The following is a 24,418-nucleotide window of genomic DNA, read 5'->3' as shown; positions in this document are numbered from 1 at the left end:
ACAAAATATTGAACTCGCTAAGGGATTCTGCACAAAAGCTGGAGCACATTCAAAATGGGAAAAAATCTCAGTAGAGCTGAATAGCTTAGGGCCGCCAGAACGTACTTCAGAGAAGTGGCAAAGAGTACGGTCGAATGATTCATCTTTATCACGGTTGGGAATAATATAATCCGGTACATACTCAATGTTTACCTCTTGTGGAACAATACGATATTTAATACATATGTTATGCAGTGCTGCACAAACATTTGTGATTTGTATTGCTTTTTTCGGTTTGTAATGAAGATTCCTTGCCCGTAGCAGGCATCTGAATCTTCCTTTCAAGACCCCGATAGTTCTTTCAATTACATTTCTTCCCTGAGCATGCTTTTTATTGAATCTTGCTTCCACTGAACCTTCCTCAATATTTCTATATGGAGTCAGAAGATACGTTGCTAAGGGATATCCACCATCTCCTTAAAAAATTCAAATCATAATAAGTCAATCAACAAATCCTACATAAATGTCGAATGTGAATGCACATCTACATTTATGTTACCTAGTTAATTTACCGTCAGCAGAGATTCAAGATTTTTTTTTCACATTCGACTTTGTAATTCTCAGACGACACTATAAGCTGAGTACATACCAAGAAGCCGAAAGTCGTTGCGTCCATTTCGGCAATCTGTTGCGATTTTTGCTTTCAGTGCGGACATATTCCATATGTTCGAGTCGTGGGATGCTCCTGGATGTTTAGCATCAACATATTTAATACACATTAAATGATCACACACCTTTAAAATGCAATTTAAGTTTTTCTTTAATTAAAAAATGTATCTACATATTTTAAAATACTTACGATCAAATCATTAAGGCTATGGAATCCTTTTCGGTTGTAATACAAGTGTCGAATATTTTTGTCTGGGCCTATGATCTTAATGTGTGTACCATGCAAGCATCCTACCACGTTAATAATGCCACTTTTCTCAAAATAATAAACTTTTTCCTCCTTTCTCCATCCTCAGTGCAATGAAACTTTATCCATTTTGGGCACACATAGTTTTCAATTACACCAAGGACTTCCTTTAGGACAAGGGATGTAGTTGATTGGGCAATACCAAGATTAAAGTCGTTTCCCAAACTCAATTGGTAGTTCCCATGTGCACAAAATCTTAGCACTGTCGCTAGTTTTAAAATATTCGGCACGGCTCGAATACTTTTGCAGGGCTTCAACATGTCCTCTATTTCTTGGATAAGATCATGAAATGCATCCTTGGATAGCCGAAAGTTTTTTAAATAACTGAAAACGGAGGAGAGCAGGTACAGATTAAGTTATTTGTGTCTGAAAATCAAAACCTTTATACTCACATTTGGCTATTCAGTTCCAAATTGGATGCATCTCTCAAACTCCTTCGCATTCTCGCCATTTCAATGAGTTCAGAATCATTTGAATCCTCATCATCATCAAAAAATAATTCAGTCGAAGCCATTTTTTATTTTGTTTTTAATTTTTTTTTATTTGCTTTCAAAACTTCTGTCAGTTGCAAGAATAATAAAATAATTTTGAAGGCATTCACAATAGCACAATATTTTGTCAATTGATTTTCACAATACGATTGAACGCGTGATTGTAGTTAAGCTATTAGGTACCAACTTATTCTGCTTAATCTTCACATGGAAGTCGGTATTCTGGTGGTCACCAAATCCATTAAGCTATTACAGCTATCATTCTATCACGAAATTTAAACAAGCCATCATGTAATGGCACAAGGTTGTCTGTACCTTTCTTATCAGCAACATCAGCAACGCATCTTGGTTTCACTGGCACCTTATTTGTATTATTAACAATGAAAATTGAATAGTACCAAAAACGAAGCCATGACTTTGTCAATTGTTCTGCTGATGCGATTCTAGCATACCCTTTGGTTAACAGACCATGATCATAATTTATTTTCCATTCAAAAAGATGGTGTTTTTTCTTCAATGATTTTTCTAAACCCACGAGTATGTTAAGTGACATTGAATAACTGACTGGAAGTTTGACATCATGAGCACACCAAAGAAGACCAATTTAATACTGTTGGCCCACTAACATAAGAGAATTTTTACATATCAATTGCCCGACTGACTTCTCGACTTGCCAAAACACTGCTTGGAGGCGAAACACTAAGCTCTTAAGTGAAATAGTGAGGTTTTACCAAATCATGTGAATCTTTTCCGTGACGTTGTTCATGACCCAAGAGAAATTTAGCTTGTCCAATTAAAATCTTTGGCCTAGCATTTACCAAATCTACCAATGGTAAACCACGAAGGTGAGAATACTTCAACTTTAAGCTGGAGACATCAACAGATTGACTAGGTAGATACAAATCATTCACTGCATACACGTTTTTCAAAAAATGTCGCTTTGACTTGTTAATACCCGACACTGCCAGAGTTGTTCGAAAAGAATTTTCCAAACGAGTCACACCTTTAGTCCATTGCAGAGTCAAATTTTCTGGAAATCATTCTAGGCCAAGATCATCCAACAATTCTTTTTCTAGCATTGTCATGGACGAACCATCGTCAAGGAAAGCGAACGTATCAACAAATTTATTCTCTCATCCATGAAGTCTAATCGGGATAATCTTAAACATTACGGAATTATTAGTGACAATATGAGAAGAGCGAATATGAGACTCCGGAACCACTGCATTTACCACTGGGTGATCCAAACTGGATTGGTGCAGCAAAGGATAATGTCGTCTTGGACAACCGTTGATAACACAAGTTTTCTTCTTGGCACAAACTCTCCAATCGTGTTTAGAGGAATCCAAACAAGTGAAGCATATAGAATTCTCTTTTACAAATGAAAGTCTTTGATCCTCTCGCAACGCAACTGAGCACACTGATGTAAATGATGTTGCTTTTTATTACACTTCTTACACAAGGCCGGGGAGTTTCTAAAGTTTGTGTTTGATGAGTAAAAACTTGTCGAGAAAATTTGGAAAGAGCATCACACCTTTTTAATTCAAAATAAAGAGAAGCTAGTGGCATAATTAGATCTGGAATCAAATCAATAACTTTTTCCGTTAAAAAATTAGCAAAATCACCAAATTTATCGTCCAGAACGCTTGACTTCTTTTTTTGCCACTCTTGGTATAAACCTGCACCAATTTTGGTGCAAGATTGGTCATCACATACGCGTTTGTTAGGTCAGCTACCCTGTTCATGGATCTGACATCATCTTGGGATCACAATTTGACGCCAACTTTGGGAGATTCATTAGATCTGTATCATGAATAATGAATAAGGACCAAAAATTACACGAAGGGAATCAATTAATGCGTCAGCATCCGAAAAATATTTAAACCGCTTACACACAAGCTGGTATTCTTCCCCTTTCAAAGCCTTCCAAAGACGAGCAACATTCTCCTTGTTGCTGATTCTTCCTTTGATTGTTGTTGATTTGAAAACTTCTTCAAAAAAGGGCCAATCGCTCAGAAAACAATGCACAATTGCACATTATTCCGGTCGAGAATTGTAAGCAGGTTTGCTATATCATTTTCTTGAATAGAAGTTGGCAACTTTTCTCTGCTAGGTTCGGGCAAAAATGCGATAGGCGTGCAATGAAGTGGCTGAGGATAATAACTTAATAAGATTATTTTGAATTTTCTTAATAATCTCCCATTTATCATAAATATCACCCCCAACTTTAACATCCTGTTGAATATTTGTAGCAACTTCTCTGGTATGCTTAGCTTCAGACAGCTTAAGCTTTACATTTTCCAGCTCAGCTCGTAAAGCCACGAGTTCTTGATCACGCTGAGAAACTGCAACTTGAGCTACAACAGCAGCGATGGCGATCTTGAGACTTTGCAACCTTCTTATACCCAGACGCAGCTTCAATGTCTTTCCTCGACATGCAGTCTTTTTCTTCACAATACCATAGAGTATTCGTATCGTACATATTGGGATCAAACTCATGGCAAGTATAGTGCCACCAACGATTTTACTTTTCACAACTTACCATGAATTCATCATCTTCTTTCCGGCAACTGGGAGAACTGCAACTCTTTCTTACATTCGGCATTTTGAACAAGTGGAAAATGAAATTTACGATTTAATAACTAATAAGCAAAAGATTATAAAAGTAATGAAAAATGATAAAAAAAATATGGCTTGATGACAATATAATTTACATTCACTCAAGGGGTTATTAGTACCCTTAATATGTTAATATTTAAACACAGTGCGAGCGTTAGGAAATCAGGGAAGAATTTAAGAGGAAATACCGATGCACTTTGGTCTTAAAGTTCTGAACATCAAAATGGGAGGAAAAAACAGAGTTGGCCAAAAGCATTACACATTCTCGATGTGCGATTTAAGAAAGAATCTCCTTACTTGACAGTACGTCCGAAATTGAGCTCAGAGTAAACTGATGAGCATTCCTAGAAGTGCGAGTATTGCGGCTGAATTGTTTAAGAGGTAGAATGCAACTGTCTTGTTCGACAAAACATTGTTTTTAAAAATATCGATAAAACAAGGAAAGGCATGAAACATTGCGGAATTCTAGCGATGTAAATGTTTCGATTATAGTTCTATCGCCTGTCATTTTTAAAGCCCTTTTCTGAATTTAATGCAAGAGATTTAACTATGTTTTAGGGGCACTTGCCCAGATATGCGAATTATATTCAAGCCTTGGACGGATGATTAGAAGGGGTACACGATTTCTTACACCGTCGGTCGGAGAAATCCTAAGCACCTTGGCAATATCAGATATATGATCTGTGATACACATATCGAGTACTGACAATTGATTAGTTTGCTGGATGCAAGTGCCACTCAAAGATTGCTTCATGGGAGTGTGTTTCGCTTTAACGACAGGAGACAGCATTGAGTTTTCCAAGCATTAAACTCTACACGGTTTTTGATTCCCTATTGGACGACAATGCTGTTAAGATCAGATTTTAATGAGTTTATCATATTTAGTCATTGCAGTTCCACATCCGATGAAGAGGGATGTGAGTCTGGAAACGAATATGAAAAACTAAGAGTACTATCGTCAGCGAAACAATGTATTGGATTAGAAGTTGCAGGCAAGAAAATTTTTAATAAAAATGAGAAAGAGTGTTGGAGATAAACAGAGCGCTGGGGCACACCAGCATTTATTTTATTCAACGATCCGAAAGATAATTTCTAATCCAATGAAGCAGGGATTCATGAAAACCAAAATTACACATTTTCGATAAGAGAGCCTGATGCCAAACCTTATCAAATGCTTTAGAAAAATCAGGTGCAATAATCTTACTTCCTTCAAAACGATTTAAAGTTTTGTTCCAATGTTAATTGAGATAAACCTTGAGATCATCAGTGGATATATTGCTACGAAAGCTATACTGTCGGTCATTACGAAGCTTCCGTTCTTTGAAATATTAATTAAGCTGATAATTATTCAGCGTTTCAATGACGTTGATAAGAAGGAACGTGAGTGCTATTGGACGATAGTTGGAGGGAAAAGAGGATTCGCCTTCTCTAACGGCAGGCTGGACAAATGCTATTTTCCATCCCCTCGGAAAGAGACCTGTAGAGTATGAAAGATGGAAAAGTTTACGCAGTAGTTTTGACAGCGTTGCGGAATACCTCTTCAGAACAATTGGGGAGATACTATCCGACCCAGCGGATTTGTGTATGTCAAGGTCTTTCAGTATTGATGCAACTGCACGAGCGCGAAAGAATCGTTTACGCTCTCAAGAACAAGAGGACTCATGACACTTTCAGGTTGCGTCGAATTAACAGCAAACTGTACTGCAAGCAAATTGGCTTTATCGTTCGAGCTTCCATAAGGAGTGTCATTGTGGACGAGCGTTGAAACCAGGATGACGTGCTGTTTTGTACGTTTTTTAGAAATGACCAGACATTTTTACTACATCTGGTAGTATTTTTTTTCTTAATTTCTGATCATACATCTGTGAGCTAATAACTTCTTTACAGCTCGAATCAAACCATGAGTTCTCTTTGGGTTTGATAGATTTCACCTTATTCGGTAAACAATTTCTCATTCCATAAAGAATTAAATTTGTAATCATATCTGCGCTTGAATCAACGTCACTATCGAGGAATCATAGTGACCAGTTAAAGTTCCTGAAGAATTCATTGGGAACAACCCAGTAGGCATTCTCATATTGCCAAACGGTTGTCATAGGAGTTTTTTCTTTAACTGAGCAAAGACCGCAACATACCTTCCTTCGGCTGTTGACTGGCCAGAATAGCTAAGCCAAGAACAATTGTCTACATTAAAATCGCCCCCAATGACGATTTCAGTGTGAGGATAATGGGCAACAATTTTTTTAATGGAGTCAGACAGAGCATCAAATTCTTTAAAAGTTAAATTTCTGACCAGATTTGGACTTCGGTATAAAAAACACGAGTGGATGATGAGATTATTTACCGTGAATTTTAACCACATGAAGTTAAAGTTTGTGTTAGAGCACAAACCATATTGTGGCTGAAGTTGGCATGCAACATCATTTCTTATATACACGGCTAATCCATGATGAGGAAAGCACTAAGTTGTACCCATTTAGATTGAATTCCAAATGATCGGAAGCTTCACCTATTTGAGTTTCACTCAATGCCAAAACAACTGGCCTGTTTGATACAGTAAGGACATTTGTGTAATAGCAGTTCTTTCTTAAACTACGAATGTTATTATAGTCAACCGGCTAAGGTGATTGTTGACTATCAATTTTTTGATAGTCAAATTGAATATCATTTTCATTTCATCTGTGTAAGATGATTCAACTCAATTCAATTCGATTGAACAATTTCAGATTCAAATTGTCAAAATTCGTTGTTGCCTTGGTGAAATTTTAAATTGATTCTTATAAAATATCTAAATAAAAGTTTCAAATTGGCTGATTTTGAATAAAATTCTTACTTTTCTTGCTTTTTTTCGAATGTCGTAAGCTTTTTCGGTTCCAGGAATGTGTTTTTTAAAAGAAACAAAGTAGATCTATTCGGAGTAAACAAATTTGTTTGAAAACGACTATCATATTTTTTTGGGATAGCTTTTTAGGTATCAATTTGACTATCACCTTATGTAGATCAAATTCGATCATTTTGAATGTCATTTATCAACAATCACCTTAGCCGATTCCACCCTTGAATTCACCCAACATTCTAATGTACAAAACTAGTAAAACACAAATTCGGACAATTACCTTATAATATATGTTCTATCTATAATTCAATTTCAACTTTTAAAGCAAGTTCGAGGGATAAATAGTGTATATTTTATTTTTTTCTATCATCATCATGAATTTGAAAACCAAAAGGTGTCTCCAAGGAGTCCTGTTATATGCCATTTATCAAGCTCAATCATAGTATGTCGCCTCTCGTAGAATGTTTTACAAAGGAAGTCTATTTAGATGTAAATTGTGATACAACAATTCTCTGTACGTGTATTTATATTTTATTGGGTGACGGAGAGAGATGCATTGGGTTCGTAGCCGTCCGCGTATTACTGCTTCTATATTGCTTTCGATTTATTCTATTGGTTTAAGATGACTGAAAATTGCACTACTGCAAATTTATACTCCTCTTACCAGATTTTCGGAGTCGACGCTGCCATTATCTTTGTTTTTCACTCATTAATGAGGAGCCATCTTCTAGAATAAAATAAACTCAGAGAAAACAAAGATATTGGTATTTAAGGCACGTAGTTGTTGAAGGTGGTTATTTAGCATCCAACCTATTGAAATAATACAAATATTTGGGAATGTTGATGTCTGCTAACGGTAGCTTCAATAAACATGTTCAACATAAGAGTAAATAAGCTAAAGTAGCTCTCAACATAATGTGGCCAACTTTTCTCTCAAATAAAAACATAGACTTCGAATCTAAATACCGAGTTTTCCAAGCAACCATTAACACTTGCTTTTCTTGCAGTATTCAATTTTTGTTCACGCCTATATTCAAGAATTTGAATTCAAAAAGATTATTGCGGTTACCTAGTTCGACTCCAATTCTTGTTGAGTCCGGAATTGCGCCGATTTATGTTAAAAATTTTAAATTGCAGGCAGATTTTCTAACAAGAGTCATGAGTAAACTAATTTCGATTCTTCACACATCTATCCGGAAGGTTCTTTTGCGAACAGAAGCATCGCCATTTAAGGAATGGACTCAACTTGATCGGTTGCATAATGTTTCTCTTGAACTTACTGAGCTTAACATAGATAATTGATGAAAATATATATCTCCAACATCTAAATAGAGCATCATCATCGTCAACAAGAGAAATTTATAGAAATCTAAGCCACTCCTTAAATACGTAGTTTTATGAGTCAATACCGGCCATTCTTCATATTAACAACGTTCTCTAAGCTTTATGAAAGACTCATAAAGGATCGTATGGTGTTTTTTTAGACAAAAATGAGTTTTTTAGCAACGACCGATTTGGTTTTCGTGAAGTTAGGGGTATTGACGATGCCATATTAAAGTTTTGCAGTGAGGTGAGTGAAAGTCTTAACAACAATAAGAGTGTTCTAGCGTTGTTTATTGATCTGACTAAAACATTTGATTTTTTTCAATCATCAGATCCTTTTAGGAAAAATTTTATACAGCTCGATTTAGAGGTCCGGTTTTCGATTGGTTTGTTTTCTATTTATCCGCAAGACATCAAAGAGTTAGAATCGATTCTACCGGTGTTCCTCAAGGATCTGTGTAAGGTTCAATATTGTTTTTGATATACATAAACTCTGTCTTCAAACAATAATCAATTAGCAAAATAACAGCGTTCGCTGATGATATCGCTCTGAAATATGCTAGCAATTCGCTATTTGAATTGATCGCTATGTTACAAAAAGATTTAAATGTACTAAGGCAATGGTTTTGTAAGCAAGTGAAAATAAAAATAATGGTCTGCAATTTAAAAAAAAAAAACAGCTCCAATCTTGGACTGTAATGTTATATTCCATTCAGGAACATGTAAGAAACTTAGCTTATCTACACATTCTTGTGGATAATCCAGCTTTGAACATATGACAGCTTGTTCCAATGGTTGTTTTGAAATCGAATTCGTTAATAGTTTTAAATATTTAGGAGTTACAATTGACACAAATTTTAATTGGAAACAACATACTGGGGAATTAAAAAAATACTTAATATCTGTAATACTTAAAATGTTCTTATTAAAATGAACTTGTACAAAAAATCTATTAACAACACTATACTTTGGGCTCGTTCATTCTAAGCTACAGTATGGAATAACTAGTTGGGGAGGTGGATATCAAAACACGCTTGATCCCATAATTACATCGCAGAAACATATTGTCCGAATCATTTGTAAGAAATCAATGTTAACAAGTAGTTGGCCTTTATTTCAAGATCGTCGTATCTTGCCGTTGAAACACCTTTATGTATAAAAAGTTCTTAAAGTTTATTTCATTAGAAGTCGATACAGTCAGGTACTCAGAAACTCAAATACACATAGCTTAAGAATGAATACCCTATTTTTAGTTAATATTCCAATGAGTAATAGAACTCAATTCTTAAAGTTTTACACTGCAACAGCACCTAAACTTTTTAATCAATTGCCTTTTGAAACTAAAAAACTTCAATATAATCAGCCCTTTTTCAGAATTCCATCGTAATCGGAAATTTTTACGAATCCCGAAAAACTGTATCATGAAATCCGTTCGTAATGCAAAATTGTATAAGATTTTCCACTACGAACGGATTTCATGATACAGATTTTCGGGATTCGTAAAAATTTCCGATTACGATGGAATTCATGATAGGGCTGAATAATTTATTTTTGAGATCAGTGAAAAATGGCTCTTTGAAATGAACAGTTCGATGGTCAAAAATCTGTTTTTAAGTATAGCATACATTTGTAGCTTTATACTTTACTTTTTTCGAATTTTTGTTTTACTTCATTTAATAATTATTATTTTTTTTTTTCACTTTTTGCCATCATTTAACAAAGTATCCCAAATATTCATTTGTTTTATGCATATGCTTTGAATTTCCTGATATAATTCATTAGCTTCTAGTTTTCAACTATAGAATGATACCTCCTTTTTTTCTAAATAGAGCTATAGGTACAATTTTCAGAGCAATGGTTGAAATATTGAACTTGAATTATATTCCGAATCGGTCATATCTAAGCAATTATTGTAACAGAAATGAGCGTAACAATATTTACCATTTCATAGCTATTTGTCCGATACTACCAGAACTTCGAAGGCTCTATTTTCAACAAAGTGTCCTCTCTAGAGAACAAATGTTTGGTGTAATAAACGGATCCGTTGTGCTAACGAATCTCTTCATGTTCTGTGACCATGCCTTTTTTTAACATCTATTTATTTATAATTCGTTAAATACTAACGCAAGTACCCGTAGCATGATGGTTAGTGCGTTGGACTGTCATGCAAGGGGTCTGGGTTCAAGCCCTGCCTGTGCCACCTTAATTTAAAAAAAAAATAATTTTCGCGGGTACTGCCTCTTGCGAGGAATTGACAAATCCTTTAAGAGTAATTCTTGTCATGAAAAAGTGCTTTCTCAAAACTAGCCGTTTGGATTCGGCCCAAAATTGTAGGTCCCTTCCATTCCTGACAACAGTACTCGCACACAGGAATGGTTGAGAGTTGTAAGTCACTAGGCCCTGGTTCACAACGGACTGTTGCGCCACCCCATTTGATTTGAAATACTAACGCTAACAATTCTTAATATATACTTAAAATCTAAAAACTTAAAATAGGCTGTTGAAAAATTTTAATATGCATTTTATATTGTCATTTGGTTAATTAATACAAGAGTAAAAAATGTATTATAGATTTCAATTAATTGATTTAAGGGGCTATGTATACCATAGTTTGATCTGCTAAAATAGGTATTTAATGGTTTCTGGAGTCTTATACTTGAACGACTAAAATTAAAGTTTAAATTACCAACAACTGATGGTGATGAAATTTGTCCGTTTAATATTCCAACAATAAAACAAAACTGCAAGTTCTTCCTAGGATTTGTCAAAGAAGGAAGATTTACGAGAGAAAGTATAATCATCATCAGTTCTCATTTGTTTTCTACTTTATCGAAGCTTTGTTTCTTTTGTTTTTTAAGTTTTTAACGTGAGAATCAAACCATGGTGGAACACTCAATTTATTTCGAATCTTTTTAAAGGAACCGTTTTGTAGAAACAGTAAAAAGAGTTAAATAAAAAATGTTACACATATCGTCAATATTTAAGTTACAAAATAAGTGATCCCAATTGATCGTACATAATTAGTTAAAAATGTTATGAAAATTACACCTACTAAAGTTAAAACCTAGTTTGTTATTATTAGATATCGTATGAGGTGAAGCCATGTTTAAATTCAGTGTTATGTATGTCTATTGTCTAATGCAGGATGCTGGCGATCTTCGTCCACAATTTTGACAGCAGAAGAAATCACAGCTGCTTCAGAGCATATGGTTTCGGAGAAAAATACCAGGTCGAGTGTTTTTCCAAAACGGTTCTTCACGCCGTTTAGTTGACTTAAACCACATGAAGACATACCATCTGTTAATAAAAACTCGTTTGAAGATGATGACTTTATTCGAACGTAGAAGTTATCGTCGTCAATTTGAATCCAATTGAGATTGGGTGAATTAAAATCACAAACAACCAGTACTTCGTCTTCAGGCTCCAAAACGATATAAATACTTTCTATACAGTTGTTTTGTTTTTCATAAACCTCGTTCTTGGAGCTTAGAGGAGCTTGATACAATAAATAAATGTCATGTTGCCATTTTAATTTTTAAGCATAATATTTCGATGTCTGTTGATCGAAAGTCGTTAATCAGGTAACTACTGAGAGTATTGTTGATAGCGACAAGAATTCCGCCACCAACAGCGTTTGAATCGTCTGAGTTATGACGATCACGTCTAAAGCCTTGATAAGAGGAGTCAAAAAGCTCCGAGTCCGAGATAGAGTTGTTGAGCCATGTTTCCGTCAATAATATGATATCGTGAGGAAGATTGTTAATGTTTTTGTACACCATGTTGGTCTTGCCTTAATTATCGCAGAAGCTTTTCAACCTTTTAATTTTTTTTAAATTATGTTTTCCTAAAAATATTAATATACAAATTTCCAACACAATTTATAATATGAATTTATAAAAAGTAAACTAAATACCGGTGGCATGATGGTTAGTGCGTTCGACTGAGCTTCAGCTCATCTCCAATTTAATAAAAAACAAAAAGTCAGCAGGTGTCGATGGTATATCCAACGTTGTACTAAGACATTTACCGACGGAAGCAATTGACATTTACACCACACTCTTCAACAATGCACTGAATAATGCATATTATCCAGTGCATTGGAAGACTGCTGTGGTTCATCCTCTCCCCCAACCCGTCAAATCTTCGGTCGATAAGTCTTCTTCCGAGCATCAGCAAAGTTTTCGAAAAAATCATTAATAGGGCACTGTTCGGGTTCAAGGCGGGTCATGACACAATTCATGCTGCGTCTAAACTCGTTTCTGATATCCAATGGAATAAATCAAAACAACAATGCACAGGTGCTGTTCTGGTTGATTTGGAAAAGGCCTTTGACACCGTATGGTTAGAGGGTCTTTACCTAAAACTGAGCAGGCTTGGCATAAGCAAGCCATTGTTGTATATACTTTATGATATGCTTAACGGTAGAAAGTTTGTTGTCAAAAGTGGCAATATAACGTCTACCACAACATTCTCAATTAGAAATGGTCTTCAACAGGGAGCGGTGAATTCGCCGATTATCTTCAGCATTTACACCAGCGATCTGGTAGGTAGTCTTACAAAGGCAATTGCGTACGCCGACGATCTAATTGCGTACAGAACGGCCCGAAAGGTTGAGGTTATTAGAATTCTCTTGCAGCGTGATTTCTACAAGATTCAGCGATATTGCGACGACTGGAAGCTGAAAGCGGAGACAATTCTGTTCCGGACTCCGTTGGCTAGGGCCACGAGGGATACGTGCAAGAATTGGCGCAAGATGGTCATCGTTGATCTTCATGGGCAGCCATAAGCGAGCAAAAGTGTAGTGAAGTACCTCGGTATCTGGTTAGATCAGTATTTATATTTCGACAGACATATAAATGCTGCTCTGACCAGGGCCAGAGGAGCCTTCGCTCTGACGAAACGGCTGTTTTTTAGCAGTCGGCTTGACCCCATGGCCCTCATACGGCCAATGATCGTGTATGGTTGTCCTGTGTGGTTCAACGTTGCCCCTTCCCAGATGGAGAAGTTTCGGGTGTTCGAGCGGCAGTGTTTACGACGCTGTACCGGCTTATATCGAACAGCCGAGTCTTCTTATGTGCATTACTTTTCCAACGAGGTCCTATACAACGGGGCTCGAATCAACAGAATTGACAATTTCGTGATAAAACTCGTTCGAGGTCACATTGCAAGAGCTATGTCTTCGACCAACAATTTAATTTTCGGGGCGTTCTATCCGAACGACGAGTATTTTGAAAGTGAACACTTGAACGGCTTCATTCCACCAGAGGCATTCCTCTTTTTAGACAAATGCGGTCTGATACAGGATAGATTAGCAGTTCCGTTAATCTACCACGTCAGACGACGAACCGTGGATAGGCGACTCCTGTACAATCGGGACGTCATGGCACAAGGCGGAGCAGAGCTCCTTCGGTTTAGTAGGGCTGTGTCCGAGCGGGACCGAACTGATAGGGTGAAGCAGGAGAACCAGTTTTGGTGGCTTCAATCGGCACTTGATAGTGGATAGTCGAGATGGGGTTTTAAGCCTTGGCCGGCTTACATACTTGTTTTATAGTTTTAGGGTGGCACAAAAAAAAATGCAAAAAATTAAAATTAAAAAAAAAAACAAAAAAAAACATGGAATATAAACAAAAAAAAACATACACAAAAAACACAGTCAAATATAAAAACAAAAAACGTTAGATTTGCTGCTGTGGTTGTTCTAGTTTTAAGTAGTTTATAGGTAGAATAGGTAGTTTAAGTTAGCTTTAAGTTTTATTTAAGGACCTAACTTTAAGTAGTTTGTAAGTAAAAATAAAAAAGGATATTGATATTAGTTTTTTTCAAATTTTCTAATAAATACAAAAATAAATAAAATTTAAATGAAGTAAAATAGATCTTAGGGCCGAAAGGCATTAGTTTTAAGTGTTATAGTTTAACTTAGAGTGTCCGTATGGGACCATTAAGTTAGTTGTAAGTTATGGATAATTAGGCTAGTTTTATGAATTTTTGTCTAGCTTTAAGATAGGTTTAAGAAAGAATTAATAAAAATGAATTAAAAAAAAAAAAAAAAGTGCGTTCGACTGTCATGCAAGGGGTCTTGGTTCAATCCCTGCCTGTGCCACCTTAATTTAAAAAAAAATAATTATGTTAATTTACTTGTGATGCTGAAATATTTATAGTTCTACCATGGACGTGCTATCGTAGTCTGCCTTAAAGTCAATAAATAGGTTGTATGTAAGCAAGACGGCAAAACCCTTAACATTTTTCCAAAGCAAGTCTAGAGATCTAATCAGTTGTTAAATTTGACAAACTCATATTTTTCCGATGAAAGTATTAGCGGTTTCGGAAGTATCGGACATATGATACCATCATTCTCAAATAAATGAGCACTATAATAGCGTCCTACATACGAAATCGTGTATTTTCAAGTCATCCTATTCTCAAAGCCTTGAATAGTTTAGTTTATACCCAAAATAAATTCTGCACATACACATCTCTCTATTTTTGACATACCATAAAATTTGATAACAAAATAACTTAATTATATGCTTTTAATTTGTAGCGTTACAAATCTATGCAACCTGATGCTGAAGAAAATCGAAGAGCAAAAACAAAGGCTCCTGCGAAAGAAAACGGATTAAAATCCAAGGCAATCCCGGCGACTGCCCCTGCAATCACACCCACATTAAGTTCAGCAAAGAAAAAGGTACGCATTTAAAACAGCTCTTGAATATATTCCCTTATTTCAATCCATACAAAAAACTCTATTTTTTCTTTCCCCGACAGACTGATATAACTCGCTTCTTTTCGCAATTGGACTCAAAGAAAATCACAACTCCAAAAAGTGCAATGGAATCACCCATGTTTAATAGGTAAGCACAATTAATCATATATTCTTCTGTAGAGCAGAAAATGAAAACCCTTATTACCTCCTTATTAGCGACTCTCTAAAGAAATTGGCATACCTTGACACAGTATCAAGTTTGTCTGATACTAAGGAACAGTCAACGAATAATGTTGGTGCAAAAAAAGTGCTTGATTTTGTTAACGAAGACAACAAAACTGCTACACCATCTACAAAGAAAACTCCAGGTCGCCGCAATTCAATTTTAGCAACACCAACTCCCCAAAAAAATAATAAAGTTGTGGAGGTGGCAAACAATAACGCGGATAATGTAATTATCCCAGAAACACCAGGCGTTCGAACTCGACGACGCAGTTCCCTTCACATTCCAGCAAATATGAGCGTCGTCGCCTCCGAAAAGGACAAACAAACATCTGCGAAAACCACTTTTGCCAGCATCAGCGAAGAAATAGCTGATAATACAAATGTTGAAGTTGAAAAACGGCAAACAACATTCACAGAAAAATCTGTAGAAATATCCAAAACGAGTGAAGCTCCTCCGCCATTAAGTACACAGAAAAATCGCAGACGCACTTTATACACCCCAAAGCCAATGGAAGAAAGTAAACCAGAGTCAATTAGACATGAACCTTCGGCAAACAAGAGACGAACTGTTTTTGCCACTTCAACTTATAAAGCGTCAGACGACAGCAGCCTATCAGGATTTGCTCCAATTACTCCCATTGGCAGTGGTGTACCGTGCTCAACATTAATAAGAGACGATTTAGCCAAAACGCCGGTGCAATATCCGTCTTTGTTGGAGGAACACGCTAGTGCTACGATTTTCAACTCTGCAAAAACCCCAGCTAACGCTCGTCGTCGCACACTGTTTGATGTTTCAATGGACATTATTAGTCAACGTTTACAGAACATAAATCAGTCTGCTAAGTCGGTGCGTGGTGGTCGATTAGATGAACTGCAGAACGTCGATCGACGAAGTTCCCAAGACGATCCTGATACCATTGCAGCACTCCTCACACCAACGGAGAACAATAACAGAATCATACGGAAGGAGCTGTTCGCTGAAAAAGAAGCATCTGTTCAAAAGCAAATTCCCAATGCTCCAACACCTTCTCAGGCAGCTGTCGAACCATTTCCAACTACACCCATCGAAGCAGTTGTAACGAAAAAGAAGAGAAAGCTCTTTGTACCCAACGATATTCTCCTCACACCAACCTCATCCCAAGAAGACACCTCGGCTTTGACCAAGAGAATACTTAGTCCAGCTGCAACGACAATATCTACACCAGCCACGCAGAAACGTCGCAAAACAATCATGCCATCCTTGACGCAGCCACCAAAGACAGAACAAAAGAAAACTAGCCTGAAAGTAAACGGTGGCGGCATCGGCGGCGCTCGCTCAAACCGACGAAGTACAATGGACTTTGAGGCAATCAAAAAAGCAAAGTCTGTGATCAATAAGTCTTCAGGTGCAACGAATCAATCAAATACCGCAACAAGCACAACCACTGCTAGCAAACCTAAACCCTATCCGTTTCTAGTCTACACGAACATGCACACAGAGCAGATTGATTTTATCAAAGAGGTTGGTACGCTTAGATAACAACAATTATTCTGGTATATCCTGTTGTTTTCAATATTATACTATAAACTTTTATTTTTTCATTAGTTCTTGTTGATCTGTTTGAGTATTTTAAACATTTGTTTATGTAAATTGTATCTTTTTATTATTATTTTTTTTTTTATTTTATCTTCTCATTATTAATTGAATTATTGATTTTTATTACTATTTTATTGTATTCTTTGAATTTTACCATTAAATATCATTGAATTTTCATTATGAAAAACCAACAATGAGCATTGTTTTTCTTCTTTGTTCGTGTTGTTCTTTTGGCAAGGGATGAAGGTAGGAGGGGTACTTGATAACAAAAATGCAAAAATTCTGCTGAAACAAGAATTTGATTTAGTCATCTCAAAATGGAAAACCACACAAACATTTAAAAAAGTATACAAATTATTGACGTAATCTTAAATTGTATTCTCCTTAATTCCCTTTCAATCTCAACTTGATCTTTATTAATGGTCTTTAAACAAAAGATAGAGATAGGAAACCGTTTTTGAATATCATTTGATTTAATTCTTTATTTAGCTTCCGCTATTTTTTACAATCTTTAACTTAAAACTAATTTAAGGAAAAAAAACTAATATTTTTAATTAAATATAATTAATTTTTTCATATAATATCATTTTTCTTTTAAAAACAATAAAATTATTATCTGACTTTAAGTCAAAAGGCAAGTCATCAAATAATTTAAAACGTTTATGATACAACATATTCTGCGACCTACTTGTTGTAAAAATTGTAGCCTGAATTCACCACCATTTCTTAAATTATGTGTTTGCACATCAGATACATAAACTATTTCATTATAAAGATAATTAGGTAACATATTATTTTTTATTTTGAAGATAAAAATTAGTACATTCATTAATGTTCTTTGGTTAAAGTTAAGCCATTTTAGAGTATCTAACATAAGTTGTATTGGTGTTAACCTGATACACATGAGAATACAGCGCATTCCCCTATTTTGCATTGTTTGTAACCTTTCTGACATTTGTCTAGAACCCAGAAACAGTATTGTTGAACAATATTCAAAATGTGGTTTGATCTTTACATTATAAATTTTAATTCATAGATACTTTACCTCTTATTCTTTGGAAAAATCCTATTTTCTTAGCAATTTGATTACATATATTGTTAATGTGATTTTCGAAACTTAATTTTGTATCAATAATCACTCCTAAATACTTAATTTCTTCAACTCTTTCAATTGTCACTTCATTAATAATAATATTTTGCAAAGATTCTCCATTAATTATAATAGCTTTTGTTTTTGAAGTGTTAAGCTTTAATTTATTCATTTTGAAAAACTATTTTGATCTCCACTCTACACTCATCTACATTCCTCTGAACTCGTCCAGATCTTCCAGACACATATAACAAGGTATTATCCGCAAACAGCCTAGCCATCGCATGTCTTAATACATTTTCCACGTCGTTTATGTAAATTATAAAAAGAAGTGTCCCCAACACAGCTCCTTGAGGTACACCCAGCGTTACATCCAAAACTTCTGATAATTTACTTGACACATTGGTTCTCTGAGTTCTGTTTGATAAATAGCTTGTAAACCATTGTAGTTCCACTCCTTCAATACCACATCGCTTTATTTTTTTTTAGCATTATATCTCGATCAATTGTCTCAAAAGCCCTTTATAGATTCAGAAAAACAGCAACAGTAAATCTCTTGTCGTGAAAAAAAAAGAGTGTCGTTGGCGAGGTTCATCTCGGGCTGTTCAGTCCCGGTTGTCCTGATGGAGGTTGGTTGGGGTGGCGGTGTTCAGCCGCGGTAGTATGTTGACTCCAGTCCAGCATAGAAGGAGACGCCGTCGTCAGTGGGGAATTTGTCCAAGATATCCATACCACAAAGGTATCTCGGGTCCGGGTGTCGTTCCTGATTGGTCATCCTTCTCATTAATTGGTTAGGGTGGCTGGCAACTTTGGTGATTATCTTCCTTGCTGCCTGTGCAAGGAATTGGTCAAGTGGCTTGATTGCAGCTTCTTCGTAGACTCTACGATTACTATAGTGCTTCTGTCGTTGACGGTCGAATTGTAGATCGGTGCATATCCTTAGTATCTTCCTCTCGAAGACTTTAAGTCTTTCCATTGCAGTTTTTGATATGTTGAACCATATCGGAAAACCGTAGGTGATAACCGGACATTTTCGTTGGTTTACTTAATCCAGTTTTCTTCTTCAAGAGGGGATGAACTCGATGGAGTGCGATGTTGGCTTTTGTTATCACAGCCTTCGAGTGAGGGTTCCATCCGGGAACGTCAGAACAAGGTTACGGGCCACTGCCGCCGATCTACAGCGGCTGTTGTTGGTGACAGGTCTCCGAAAGCATACCAGTTCCTTATAATTCTGCAGCTGATTATGTACAACTTTTTCAAGAATCTTACTCTCCGTCATAAGCATGTTGACCGATATTGATTTATACGATTGATTCTTTCCAGGAACTAGGAAACACACCACTACAAAGAGATTCGTTTATCTTTATTAAATTTGTATAATTTTCAAATGATATTTTGTCATTTAATTCAAATACACTGTTCAAATTAGTTGTACGTCAAAACAAGTACCAAGCGAGTTCTAAGTTTTTGATGAATTAAATTTGGATGTCATTCAAATCAAATAAATAAATAAGGGTGATTATACAAAAGTTGGGTAACTCGATGTCATCAACCAATATAATTATAGAAAGTCTTATTATATTTTATTGAGATTACAATTTATTTTAAAAAAATGGAAAGACCTTTATTTAGTCACCCAATTTCAGTTCTTCATTTTGAATACGATTTATTAAACAAAAAACACTATTAATTCTTAAAACGTCAGTCCTTTGGCATGTCACAACCCCGAAAACCAACAATTAAGTGACTGTTTATTAAACATTATCATTGATTTGAGAAAACTTATCAGTTTAATACAATCTGTGATGTATATAGTTTAATATATACTACAACTTTTATAATGCAGTGTTCACTTTATTTTAAAAAAAATAAGAAATGTTGTGTTCAGTTTCATTCGTAGTCAGTTGTATGTTATTTAAATTTAAAATTAGTACGAAATATCTTCAACGTCAAATCCTACTTTGAAGTTCAATGTTGCTAATAAAGTTAATAACAATTTGATGGCCACCATAATGGTACCGGAGTTTGGGTTATATTTGTTGTCTATATACGTACTAAGCCAGTCAACACGTCAGTCCTATGGTGAGTCGTTGTTTTTTAGTCAATTTTATTTAATTTTTATTTATTTATATTAGACTTTGATTTGTTAAAATGTAGTTCGTTGATATTCGAAATTACAAAAAAAAACATTAGTCCTGATTATAATCTCAAATTTCGTCTTTTTCGTCAGTCCTATGGCGTCAGTCCTGTTTTAGGTATATTGTTATTGTTCTTCATTTCATGATCATTAGTACTTTTGAGATGCATATTGTTTGATTTTGTTTATATTGTTTGTTGATTACTTAGAAATATTAAGTAAATCTATGTTAAAGTAGTAAAAGATAAGTGAATAACGTTACGTTAAATGTCAAAAGTCTGTTTTGAAAACTGATATAGTATTTTCTCCCAGTACTATATATTAATAATTATTTTTAATTGTCGCTAAGTGATTTTAAGCGATCCTTATTAAATCCTAAGAGACTTTTACTAATTTGTATTAAATTTCATTATAATACTTTCAAAACTGTGTATAACATGTATTTGTATGTATGTGTTACCTCGTCAGTCCCCTGGCATCTAATTTTGAAATTTGTACATATATAGCAATGTACTCAAAAAAGTGACTGGCCCGATTTGGAACAACCATACCTATTACCGATGTCATCTCCTTTTTTCGACGACTCTCATTTTCTTGTCGTTTGGTTTTTAAGTGGCATTCTATAACTTTTTCTTCGCGACTATTTTGTAGCAGTTTTTTAAACGATGAAAATGTATCAGAGATCTGTCAAACTGATATCAAATTCTAAATCATTTCATTACTCAATATTCAACAAATGTGTTCTTATTAAATTATTACCAAATAAATAAATTATTAAAATGATAAGTGTTGAAATGTATTACAACACAAGCAGCGATAGTGATGAAGAAGGTAGAGAGCGAAATATTGCAAAGGCACAATTAATTGTACAAATAGGACATTTTAAGATAATTACTCGCAACAACAACACATTGTTATAAGCCCTTATTTGTCTGCAAGCTTTTAAACTTGCTGCCCCTTGCATTGCTTTGTCGCTTAGTTTTTGAAATTCACTAAAAGTATTTCACAAGATTTACCCTCTTTTCTTTGGCGAAATGTTTCGAGTGAATTCCTCTTTCTAAGCTACCACGACTTAACAAATACACCAATTTGTTAACCTTTGGTCTTGGTATATTCCATCTAAATAATGATTTTTCTAGGGTTGAAGAAAATAATACCCTTTCTCACAAGGAGGCCATCCCATATATGTTCATGGAATTAAGCATGGGGCTGTAACATATCCCGTGGTATCATATCTATAATGGTGTGTTAATTTAGGTCTTTGATGTGGTGCCATCTAGGGAATATAACCCTAGAAGTGGCCGCCCGATTTCATGTGAGATTAAATCCACCGAGCTTTATCTACATTTACATCATTCTACTATAAAATGATTTTTACTTCCACTCCAGACTTTTTATCATATATAAATACCGGCTTAATTGCCGATTTGTATATTTGCTAATTTGTATGGATTTTTTTATAATTCATATCAGCAAGTCAACCTCGAACCCATGACGACGCACGGTCCCTCGTTATCATAGATCTTAAGGTTTTTAATCTTAGGAAGGAAGATAAACATAACTTTTTGCGTTCGCTCACAAGTAGAGAATTTAATCGGTGCAGTTCTCCGCCGTGCCTTTTTTAATTATTATTAATTGCACAGTATCAATCATCATTAAACTACACTTATTTCTCTTACTTGTGCCCAGGGGCCACCGAGTGGAGGTGCAAGTAAGTGCTCCTATCTTCCAGACTATAGACAAGGTACAAATAGGACAGTGAAGCATCGGCATCTGCATTTGTAGCCTGAATTTGCTTTGATTTATGTATGTCCTGATCATGAAGACGTTAAAGTGGTTGGGAGCTGCGATAAACCTATTGCATTTCTACTCGAACTTAACCATCTGTTTATATTTAAGTAGATTTGCAACAACATCCTCAAGCGCAGATAGGATGTGCGATTGGTTTGTCCTCCTTTATTTGCTTTCACTTCTTTTTTGTTCTGAACAATTTTTTTTTAACTTTAAATTTAATCCAGAAAAAGCAAATATTAAAAATGTGTTAATGTAAATAGAATAAACTGATTCAAAACTTTTGACAACCATCACCTTCTCTTATTGGAGGACCTTTGCTCGGCTTTGTTCATACATTTCAAAAATCCCCTAGCCAACTGCTCGTTGCTTTTCATCAGTTGGACAAGCCCCTCGTATTGGTTTTGGTTCGTTAATTTTAATATCGCAATAAAAGTATACTTATAAATTACATAAAATAAATGATTTAACAAGGAAACTTATAGTTTTGCGAACTTCCATTTCTTCGTCGTGAGCACATTGTCAAACAAGATATACCGTCGTTTTTTTTTCACTGTCATCGTTTCCTTTCGTCTTACAGAATACTTAATTAAAGCGTTCAACACACTTGGCCGTTTACACACGACAAAAAAACGAGTGGCAAAAGTTGACAACGACTTATGGAATGCAGATTTTGTCGTGTCGTATATTTTGCTGTCGTTTACGACATTGTTAATAGGGGTAAATATATTAATCAGTTTACATTTGTTTGCCCTGGTACAGATGTTGTACCTTCTTATATTTTGAAAAATTGCGCATCCTATTTATCCTATCCTCTTCATATTCTTTTTAATGAATGGCTCAAATTTTCAATTTTTCCTGAAATTTGGAAGAGTTCGTACACCGATACATAAAAAGGGTAGTAAAAATGAAATAGAAAATGATCGTCCAATTGCAAAACTGTCAGAAATCCCTAAGATATTTGAGTCCATTATTTGTAAAGTCATATTATTTAATTGTAAATCTATAATTTTGACAGTCAACATGGTTTTGTTAACAATAAGTCAACAGTTATTAACCTCTTTCATTTTCACTTGACGATTGTTTACTCCTACAAGATGATCTAAATAGTTTTCGCGAATGATGTTTAATAAATAAGCTTTTACTAAACATAAACAAATGTAAATCAATGTGCTTTACACGCAAACAAGATGTTTTGACTTTCAATTATCAATCAGACTCTTCTTATTTGACTAAACTCTCTACTTTCTCTGACCTAGGTATTATTCTTGACTCAAAATTAACTTTTACAAATCATTACGTCTATATTATTAAAAAAGCCAATAATACACTCGGATTTATAAAACGGGTTTCACATGATTTTCGCGACCTTATATTCTTAAACTTCTTTATACATCATTTTTAAGAGCAATATTGGAATATGGCTGCATAATATAGGCTTCCTTTTATTCAGTCCATATATACAGAATAGAAGGAGTACAAAGAAGATTCATGCGCTTCTGCCTCCATTTCTTCCCATGGTCCAATGGGCTCGAACTTACACCGTACAATCATATGCTCACGCTCATAAATCTTCCATCGCTTTCTTAACACAGAGAGTACTTTCAGCAGTGCTTTATTATAAAATTAATCAATGGGTCAGTCATATCACCATTCATTTTGGAACAATTAAACTTTATTTATAGCCGTTCAAGTATTAGAAGACAAGTTCCTTTACGTCCTATATCAAGCAGATCGAACTATGTTAAAAACAGTCCCCTCAACCAATTGATTTCAGTTTACAACAAGTATTATTTTTTGGTATATTCCGTAAGCGATGATTTTAAAAGTAAAACATTTAAAGTACATTTTTTCAATAATTCAGTTTAACTTTTTTTTGCGAATTGCTTATTATTATTATTATTATTATTATTATTATTATTCCAAGCTTTATTCACTCATTAATACTTTGAAATTTACAATAATTTTATAATTACCATTTGATTGAATATATTTACATTACATTTAAACAAGTATGTGTACGTAAAATTAATTAAATTACAAGAAAAAAAAAATTCAATGAAGGTTTAAAACTAATTTAAATATATACATAATTTGAAAAGAGAGGTATAATTTTAGGTTATCTGAGCATAAGCCTCCCCCAGACTTCTCCATCTTCTTCTATCTAGTGCTTCTCTCCAATAAAGTGGGCATATTTTTCGGATGTCATCCTTCCAGCGTTTATGTTGTCCACCTACGCTTCTTTTGCTTTCTAAGGGTATCCATTCGGTTACTAATTTTGTCCATCGATTATCAGGTGTACGTATTACATGTCCTGCCCATTCCCATTTGAGTTTCTTAAGCCTGTGTCTAACGTCTTCAAAATTAGTTTGACTTCTTATATTCTGATGGTTAATTTGCTGGGCAATATGAACGCTCAAAATAGCTCTCTCCATTGCTCTCTGACATGATTGGAGTTTCATTTCAGTGTTTTTCGTGACTTGCCAAGTTTGGCACCCATAGGTGAGGACTGGAAGAACTGTTGAGTCAAACACATATTTCCTTGTTTTATTAGAAATATTCAATGTAAGAAGATGCTTAACGTTCCAGAACTGCCTCCAAGCGTTCGTCATTCGCTGCTCTATATCCTTTTTTTCTTTATCTTTGAATGAGATAATCTGACCAAGGTATGT

At 35.0% G+C, this 24,418-nt stretch overlaps 1 protein-coding gene across 2 annotated transcripts in view; it reads left to right on the top strand.

Moving 5' to 3' along the window:
• The window catches only part of LOC129949657 (uncharacterized), a 36,885-nt gene that overhangs the window by 2,492 nt on the left and 9,975 nt on the right, over nucleotides 1-24,418 (top strand). For both annotated transcript variants that reach the window (XM_056061242.1, XM_056061243.1), the window contains exons 5-7: nucleotides 14,766-14,909; nucleotides 14,990-15,075; nucleotides 15,144-16,653. In XM_056061242.1, coding sequence (XP_055917217.1) covers nucleotides 14,766-14,909; nucleotides 14,990-15,075; nucleotides 15,144-16,653 — 1,740 coding nt within the window. The remainder of the gene's footprint in view (nucleotides 1-14,765; nucleotides 14,910-14,989; nucleotides 15,076-15,143; nucleotides 16,654-24,418) is intronic.

This window comes from Eupeodes corollae, chromosome 3 (assembly GCF_945859685.1).
Source record: "Eupeodes corollae chromosome 3, idEupCoro1.1, whole genome shotgun sequence".
NCBI classification, from domain to species: domain Eukaryota; kingdom Metazoa; phylum Arthropoda; class Insecta; order Diptera; family Syrphidae; genus Eupeodes; species Eupeodes corollae.
Note: the sequence above shows the minus strand (reverse complement) of the source record. Positions and strands in the feature narration are given on the sequence as shown.